Source organism: Accipiter gentilis, chromosome 33 (genome assembly GCF_929443795.1).
Source record: "Accipiter gentilis chromosome 33, bAccGen1.1, whole genome shotgun sequence".
Classification (NCBI taxonomy): Eukaryota; Metazoa; Chordata; class Aves; order Accipitriformes; family Accipitridae; genus Astur; species Astur gentilis.
Genome location: NC_064912.1, coordinates 20,952,842 through 20,962,385, shown reverse-complemented (window position 1 = coordinate 20,962,385; position 9,544 = coordinate 20,952,842). Strand labels below are relative to the sequence as shown.

At 36.3% G+C, this 9,544-nt stretch overlaps 1 protein-coding gene and 1 long non-coding RNA gene across 12 annotated transcripts in view; one reads left to right on the top strand and one right to left on the bottom strand.

Annotated features, from left to right (window-relative positions):
* Nucleotides 1-1,053: 1,053 nt before the first annotated feature.
* UNKL (unk like zinc finger) overlaps nt 1,054-9,544 on the bottom strand; it is a 60,108-nt gene continuing 51,617 nt past the window's right edge. For 9 of the 11 annotated variants that reach the window (XM_049791907.1, XM_049791910.1, XM_049791913.1 and 6 more), the window contains 4 exons: nt 8,955-9,185; nt 8,098-8,300; nt 7,009-7,263; nt 1,054-4,751 (listed from right to left, as the gene is read on the bottom strand). In XM_049791907.1, the coding sequence (XP_049647864.1) occupies nt 4,596-4,751; nt 7,009-7,263; nt 8,098-8,300; nt 8,955-9,185 (845 nt within the window). In that variant the 3' untranslated portion in view covers nt 1,054-4,595. The remainder of the gene's footprint in view (nt 4,752-7,008; nt 7,264-8,097; nt 8,301-8,954; nt 9,186-9,544) is intronic. The other 2 variants (XM_049791909.1, XM_049791912.1) reach the window with 2 other exon arrangements.
* Nucleotides 5,830-9,158, top strand: LOC126034327 (uncharacterized). Its single transcript, XR_007504584.1, has 2 exons — nt 5,830-6,158; nt 9,012-9,158. It is a non-coding gene; the product is annotated as an uncharacterized LOC126034327 (long non-coding RNA).

The window sequence follows — 9,544 nt, the reverse complement described above, 5'->3', positions numbered from 1 at the left end:
CTCTATCCTCACCTTCATTATTGAATTTCTCATGCAAGGACAGCATGTAAGCTGAGACTTTTTAGTAACCGACTGTAATTTACTTGCCTTGCCAGATGTGCAGTGGCTGCGGGGGTGGGGGAAGGTCTGAAAAAGTCCTGGGCATTACCAGGAGGGATACAGATGACAAGACAAAAAGCTCCAGAAAACCTTGGTGAATCCACATCCTCAGTACTGTATGCTGTCACATTCTCTGCATCTTATGAAGGACAAAGTTTTGAGTTGGAAAGGTACAAAGCTACCATCTCATATAAGGTGAGCCTGAATAGGCTGCAGTTTCTAACATCTGCTAACACTGGCGGGGGTATGAGAGGCATGGACTGCAGAAAGAGGTGAGACTTACGTGCTCCTCCTAAACTGCATCTCCTGTTGCCCCTGTTAGGGACAGAATACCAGTACAGACTTACAACGATAGCTCCAGCCCAGCAGGACATTTTGTATGTTCTTAGGACGTGGTACAGAGAAGAATGGAATGGAAAAGTGATTAGTAGACCACTGTGCTGAATCAGTTTCTTTGTATCAGTTAGACCTCTTTCTCCACTGAAAGAGTAAATGTCAATCCCAGTGGTTGAAACCCTGAAATTATTAGGAATGCCATAATTGACTTGCAGAGGAAAACATATCTGTAAATTTTTGAGTCTCTAAACACAGTATAGCTCAGAAATAAAGATCAAAATTTTATTTCCATGTTGGTAATAAAAATAGTTCCATGACTTCTGTAAACCATTGCATAAACGCTATAGTGTAGAAAAGTTTTAAGAAGTGTTAACAATTTTAAACAGTTCACTACAAGTAAATGAGTATGCATTATAAATAATATGTTTTGCATTAAGAACAATTTCATTCACAAAATCATGTCTGTACACTCAAAACATTAACAGCTTCCATAAATTAATATGACTAAGAATTCTGTATTTATTTAGGGTCTGATGATGACCACAGTTACACAAGCATAGTGTGACAGTAATAATATTACTACCTATATTTAATACTAGGATACTCTGAATGGCAATATAGAACAAAACAAGTATGTCTTTAATAATCTGCTATTCAAAGAAGACTAATAATAAGCCTGTAACATGCAGCTTGGGATCTATCTGTAATTAGCATACTTCTGGTTAAATTACAGCTCCTAACTGTAAAAACCCTGAGAAATCACATTTTTAATCTATTATTCCCCAGGCTAAAATAATTGTGACAACATAATGGCATTCACATTTAAAATTATATTCTTACATAAATTAACACAGAACTTTGTCAAATACCAAAATGAATCTTGAAAATATATTTAGTTTGCTTTTATGTATTTTGTGAATTCAGCAAATTACCATACTGTAGTCTCACTAAAATATAATTTTAATGTATCCAGTTTCTAGATAATGTATATAGTACAAGGATGAATACTTACAAAGGTCAGGTTTCACTTCTGACTTCTTCCAAATAGTCGTCTCTTGTCAACTGCATTTATTTTATTATCCTCCATTTTAAAGTAGTGGTGTAAAAGTGCATACTTATTTGTTTTTGCAGTTGACTTGCTTAATAAGATACAGAAAACTTTGCTTGTAATTCCTCACAAAAAGAATTTTGTGAAGAACAACTGTATTATTTTCATATGACTGCTATGTTATGATGATGCATGGTTCAAGTGATTACCTAAGGCTTCGTCTATAAATACAGCAAGCCGTCCAGTCTGAGAATTTCACATATAGGTATGTTTCTTTGGTATGTGTTTTTTCCTTCTCCACAAAATGGTTTGTTGACAGTTTTTAAATGTGTCTGTATTTCAGCACCAAAGAAACTTACAGGGAACACCTGCAAAATTTTCAGTACTGATATTACTACAGGACACACATAATTATTTTCAAGATTCATCATTGTAAAACACAAAACATACAACTTTAAAAAGCAACAGACTAAATATATTAGTTAATCTCCTCTAAAAATGCAGCACACACAAACTATGAATGTCAATGTGATGATTCACACTGCAAGTGCTGTTTACATTCCTTTTTTGTTGGTGTCATGACATTAGGAAAATCGCCTGTTAGTACCAAAAAAAGGGACCACAAAATAGCCCTAGGACATAGGTAAATGCACTAAAACACACATGAAGAACTATAAACTTTGACAAGACAGCACAAAACCACGCTTCCATAATATCTCATGGGTAACAAATGTCACATAGCTGCATATGGGCAGCACAACGTGGCCCAAAGCTGGTTTCTTCTAAAATACCAAAGCAAAAATTTTCACTAAGATATTTCTGAATGTTTTTGTGAGCACAATGGTTGCAGAATGCTGTTCCACACTAGATAAATATAGTAGACTGGAGTCCAAAACAAATGCTTGTTTGAAAAATATGTAACATAATTTCAAATATAATTACATATTATTCTTTGATTTGCTGACTGTTTGAAAAAACAAAACCCTTACATAACTAAGTTTGCTTTAGTCCAAAATGCTGCTAAGGTTAAAAAATCAGTCTTTGTCATAGACTGCACAGATGCAAAAAATACATTAATACCCACAGCCAAACTTGGTGATCCAAGTTCCTTTTTTTAAAAGTCCAAAGCTGGCTACACCTTTAAAATGGCAATATCTTATTTTAGGACAGAAAAGTGTGTTGGAAAATGCAAATACAGTCCAATTTTATACTTTTCTCAGTACAAACATTTTAGAGAAACTGTGTTAAAGACAACAAAATCACATTATTAAACCCAACTTTGGTCTTTAAAGTGATCTTCAGACAAAATTTTGAAACAGAATCAAGTAGAAATGTATTTAATATTTTATCCTACTTCTCCCTTCCCAAAAGGTCTCCAATGTTCCTGCAGATCAACATGTCTTAGGAATGCAGTGAGAAGCCTGTACATTTAGTTCTCACGGAAAACGTGTAATGATTTTTTGCCAACTCAAGCCTTTGTACAAAGAAAGCTAAAACCCAAAGGAGATAGTGATTTCAGTACTATTGGCTTGGGCCCTTTATTTAATGCTGACACAGTTATAAAAGCTCCATCTTGACAATAATAATTTTAGTATACATCTTGGTTTTTGTTTTAGCATGACTGAACTTTAAATAGATTAACTCTTTGCTGCCTATGTGAACTCACTTTTTGTACTAAATACAGTAATACTGAGATAGAAATCATGTAACACAGTAGTAGGTCATTTCAATCTAAGTTGTACTAGTGTCACACTTGAATTTAACAGTAAAAGGAGTAATGCAGGCAATATTCCATGTAAGAAAAGTAAAAATATACAGTGTTAACATGCAGTAATTAACTAACTTCTCCTCCTGAACTGCATGTTCCCAACTACCAGGATGAAGTAAGGATATTACCACCTTTTAAAAGAATCACTGTGTCAAAGTGTCACTGCCTGATTATATACTTAAATAATTTTGTAGTTTCTTTCAAACATGCGTTACTTCATTACTGAAAAAAGTGTGGTTTTAAATATTTATAAAAGCAAGAGACATATTCTAGTTATTGTCAAATTGTTCAATACAAAATTAAGCAATAGAAATTATTTGCAAAATTCTTTTTTTATGTCTTCTGCCATTTTATAGGATATTGGGCATAGGCACTTGGTAATATTATATATATCATATCTGTTCCCGATGAGTACCACACAGGTTAGATGTACAAAAACTTAAAGACTACAAACACCCAAACTGAGGGAAATACGCAAATGCACAGTCGTTTACTAAAACTGATCTGTTTCTCAAATTGAAAACATGTCTTTGAATATGAAAGCGTATGTGCCTCACTCGTTTTGTCTCCGCTGGTACATTTATAAATACTACAGTATGCAGTTAACGTATAAATTGTAAAAAAACTAGCTAAGTTGTCATTTCTATTTAATCATATTGTGATTTAACAGTAAAACCATGTGAAATCTTTTAAATTCACAGTACACATATAACACATCATATTATTGCATATTAAAAAATAAACATAAGACCTAGAAAGCAGCTTGAAGCAATTTACAACATATCTTCTAACAAAACATAATAATTAAAAAGTGCTTTTATATTAATCAGAGTTTTTCAAACATCCAAGTAAACATAGTGTTAGACCGATTCCAAAATACTGGCTCTGGTGTCCTACACACAACAGACATGGCAAAGGGACCATTTGTACTGTGGAGTGTGTAGTTACTGTATCTATGTATCCATCTTCTGTTAATGAAAGTAACAGGTATAAACACTTCATTCAGGCATTATGGTAAGATTTATACAAAGTGATTACAGTGCAAATGAACCTAAGAGCTTGTGCACTGGGAATGTAAGCGGAAGTCAGAAAAGGCTGCAATGGGATTGCGGAGGGAATGACTGAACCTCAAGACTACAGAACCTTATCAAATGACTGAAGCTGATATGTAAAGGTGAGCAAGCCTTATTCTCTATCTTAAAGCAACTAAGTTTCTCACATCAAAATGGAAATCAGTCTAGCACTATTAAATGGATTAATTATGAGTGATATAATTCTTATACAAAATACAAAACCATAAAATTATTTAATTCATGAACATGATACGAGTACTATGCCTGTATGCTACCACAGATTATTTTGTTTCTTGCAGCAGGGACATTCTTCTTGTGCAGCTGCACAGTGATCACAAAGTACATAATGTTGACATGGATTCAGGATAATGCTACGATCACCTTCCTGACACACAATACACTTCTTTGACTGAAGCTGAAAAATCACCTGTAAAAAGATTATTGCACTTAGTAAAAACGATTCCAAAGTATACAGTTGCATTCTAGCAGCTTTACACTTAGCTGTCCTGAATAAACTTCTAATTTAACAACACAAAGGACAATATTTTTGTATGACAGATAGCTGAACTGAGGGTCATAAGATCAGAGCATGCGCAACCTTCAAAGTAGCATCTGGAGGAGTATAGGTGCTTTTGGAAAGGAAAGTATCTAGGATTGAACCTCTGGACTGAAATTTTCCTGCATCATTGGGATGAGAGATGCAAACAAGCAAAACCAAAAAAAACCCCAGGAAATTACCCTTTTTCATTGTCATATACTCACTCATTTTGCCACTTCAAACCACCATTACATTTTCTCATGCCATGGGAGATGTTCGCATTAAAACAAAATGGAAGCATCCCAAATGTGCAATACTTTGCATAAAGCTACTGATACAGACTTTGGGGAGTATGTTACAACTGCAAATAAATGTCTCCATGTGATAAAGCACATCAACCCTATTAAGGAACAGGAAGAACTGGATGCTTTTTGATGTGTGTTAATTTTTGAAGAGCAAGACATGGTTTGGACTAAGAGAAGAACCAAGAATACTATGTGTGGCACTGCCTAAGATTGCAACTTTCTCTTGGAAGGAAGAGCTAGGTGAGAAGAAGCCACAGTGGTAAAGGAAAAATGAGCAACTGAGGAGCTGGAAAAGGTGGTTAATGGTTCTGATCACTCCAGCCTGGCCAAGATGACTTCCATTCCAGGATGTAATGACTTTTTTGGTAGGAGAACCCAAGACACTTTTGCTCCTCTTTAAAATCCCTTAGGAGAAAAACAACAGTGGTCCCTAATCCAATCAAGAGTCCTGTAAATGTACTTGATAACAGGAGCCTGGTAACTAGCAAGTCTCATCCTTGTCCACCTACTTTATTGACAAAAACTTAAATTATGTTTTAAACTCTTCTAAAGAGAGCCTGGCTTTTTTTTCCAAGGCTGTAGTTCATACTGATACAGACAACACTGGACAGGAGGTGAACTGAGACAGAGAAGACACCGTGGAACTCAAACAGGTACTAGAATATGGCAGACTGTCCTGGTAGCGAAAGGAAATCTTTTTTTTGTCTGGACAGTCCTGTCACAGCCAAAACAAACCAACAAGAATTGGTCTCATATGTGGTGTCATTGTCCTTTGACATTTCAGTGGAGAAAGCAATGTGAAACAAAGTTGTGTCCGGCAAGGTTTGAAGTATGGTGCCTGGAGCAGTGCATGGTCACTATTATCTTCCTTGATGTGCTCAGAGGAGTGGCACCTGCTATTCCCAGCTTTGAAAGCCCTGAGAAATGCCCTCAATCTGGCAGTGAAAGAGCATCCTAAATTTTGGCAGAAACAGTCTGGATTTGAGAGAAGGTGAAATACAGAAATATGCCACTAAGGTGATTAAGGGACTGAAGCATCTAACATATGAGGAGAGGCTGAAAGAGCTGGGATTGTTTAGCCTTGACAAGAGATGGCATCTTACTGGTGTTTATTAATACCTGATGGGAGGGTGTAAAACAGACAGGGACAGACTCTTCTTGGTGGTATCAAGTGAAAGAAGAGGCAAAGGGCACAAACTAAAATACAGAAACTTCCACAAAGACATAAGAAAAAACTTTTCTTACTGTGAGGATGGTCAAAACACTGGAAAGGTTGCCCTCAGAGGAGGTAGACTCTCCATCCTTGGAGATACTCAAAACACTACTGGGAAAGGCCCTGACCAACCTGCTTGAGTTGACCCTTCTTTGAGCAGTGGGTTGGGACTGGATGATCTTCAGAGGTCCCTTCTCACGTCAATGATTCTATGCTCCCAGCCTGTACTTGCCTCTCTGACAAAACAAACTCCTAGCAGGGAACCTCACCACCTACCTTCTAAACAAGTGAAAAGCATGTAACTATTTTCATTTATTGAGGGCAACTATTTTTATTTATTTAGGTAGTGCCCAAAACATTGGGAGTAAAAGCTGGCTTTAAATCTTTTTTATAATCACCCCAAGAATTCTTGTGAATCACTTGTGATTTGTTCTGATAGCTGATCAAAAACTTAGAAGAATCCATTAGGTTGAGAAATCTGAACCATCCTCTATTCCAGAAAAGAAAGCGTTAACACTGGGAGCAGTGTTGTTCTTTGAAGTGAAACCTGGCATAAATGTGTCATTGAAGGTTATTGAGCTGTCAGTTTCAGTTAATCAAAAATAGTTATGCAGATGAAGAAACTCACCTCATCTATTGTTTCTAAGTCTAAGTGCAGCCGATTTTGTAAGGAACGAAGCTTTGGCAAAGATATCTTTTCTATATCTCCATAGTTTTTCGTGTAAGGTAATGTAGTAGATAAACAAGCAGCTAACTGCGCCTTCAGCTTTTTTAATTTATTTTCCACTTCCTCCTTCTTCTGAAGAGCGAGTTGTTTGTCCGCATCTGCGATGTTAGCACGTTCTTTTGCTTCTTGAGCCTCTTTCTGCCATGCATCACACGCCTAGGAGAAAGAAATTTCCAGAATATAAAAAACAGTTTTTTTAAATTAACAACAGAAGAGCAAATTCAAAAGCCTTCAAAGATGCAGGCAATCTCTAATTTTAGACATAACAATGCATTCACTGTCAATTTAACACTTCTCCCTACTTATCCTACCTTCTAATTAACAACTCTTCTTGTTTTGTCTTAATGTAATTTTTAGGTATGTCACTGTTACTGGTCTGTAAACAGCAAGAAGCCTTTTTGGAGCTCTATAAATGGAACACATTTCAAATGTTAAATTCGTAATTTAATGTAAAGAGACATCAAAACCAATCAAATTTAGTACAGGTACTTAATTACTCCTCATCACAGAGAGAGCAACATGAGGGGAAGGAAAGGACCACAGAAAATGCACTAGACTGGCAGTTATCAACAACCTCAGTGTGACTGCTGAGATGGCTAGATACTGTCCGGGTACACTAGACAACCACAGCTGCTGGCAAGCCTCTACCTTTTTTGCGTGTTTATTACCTGAAAGTGGTACAGGAGGAAATGTACATCTTTAGTTACTTAAACATCAAGATACGTTGCTGTTCAGCCCTATCCTGAATATGTGTAAGTCTCCCTGTCTAGAGAGGCAAATTAACTTTCAGAAAATTAATTGCTCTTTAAAAAGCTCAGTTTCCTTTATGCTGCTAGCTCATTTTGAGGATGGAAAAAATATTTGTTTGACAGACTGTAATAAAACTCTAGGTCCAAGGATAAGAAGATATGTAAAAAGGAAAAGCAGTAGGAGCTGCTTGTTTGTTAAAAATATATATATATAATTTAATATTACCATAAATTAGCATACCTGTTTTACTTGTTGCCAAGATTCTTCCCATTGTTTTAGTTTTTTCTTGGCATCATCAAGTTCTTGTCTAACTTGAGTTAGTTCGTTCCCACTGGTATTTGAACTTATTGAGGGGGTAGTGCCACTGCTTAGTACTGGGGATGGACTAGGAGAGAAACTCCCAGTTACAAAGTCCCAAATACTCCCTGTAACACCATTTAAACCTGTAAAACAAAAGCAGGGAAAAAAAAATTCTGCATACACTGCTGCAAAATGTTTCACGTGCAGAACAAAACACATGTGCCACATTGTAAGACTTAGACTTTTATCTGCAAGACTCATTATTTCACTACCTTCAGAAATGTGACAGCCTGGAAAATGTTTACAGTATTTAAAGCAATTCAAGAGCCTTAACACATGGGTTTTTTTCTTGCTGCTTTTAATAAAAGACAGTACAGTCCAAAAAAGGAGAAGGAAGAGTGGGAATTCACATATACAAAAAGCTTTGTTCCTAGCAGCTCATACATAATTTTAATTCTTCCTCTTTCTCTGTTTTGTATTTTCCTTTAGCAAAATGCTGCAGCTAAAATGCATTCCTGCTGACTGTATGCCAACTACTCTATTTCATGCCTTTTAAACGCCTCTGTAAATATGTCCTCTTCCAAGAATTCTTTTTTTCCCTTCACTAGGAACAGAAGTTCACTCCTTGAACTTCCTCCCACATACCACACATATAACTAACTCCATTATCAGTAGTAGCTAGGCTTTGTTGTCCAGATTAAGTCATAAGAAACATGCAAAGCCTTGAACTGAACATTTCTTACCTGCTATTGAGTTCCCTCTTACCATACACAAAGTGCAGCCTTCAACTTACTTACCTAAAGAGTTGTGAGAAGAGGCTGAGGTGCCTAACATACTATGTTCTATCTTCAAAGGCTGAGGCTGCTGGTGGTGAGGAGCCGTAGTGGATGAAACAAAAGACTGAGACAGCGATTGTGAAAGAGAACTGAGTGGAGAGGTCGAAAGGGATGATGATGAATGTAAAGATGAGGAACGAACAAGAGAACCTGGAATATTGACAGGTGCTGAACTTCCCAGTAATCTTTGACCTATGTATACATTAGGGGGGGGGGGGGGGGGGGGGAAATCATTCCAAAGCAGTACACAGCTCTCTGTAAGTATTTTTCTGAAAAAATGTATCAAATGTAAATTAAATTATATATACAAATACCTTCCATTAAAAAAGAAAACTTTATTTATCTCCTATTGCAAAAATATTTTTTTTAAAGTGAACACTTGAAAGTAGTTTTCCAAGTGCCTGAAAAGAGAATTTGTAGCTTTATACAGCAGTGGCCTCATCTGCAGCTATAAAGAAAGAGAAAACACTTTTCAGATCAAGTTATTCAACTTACTCATTTTTATAGCCAACAACTAATGCAAGTGGAGAAACTGACTGAAACTTAAAGGA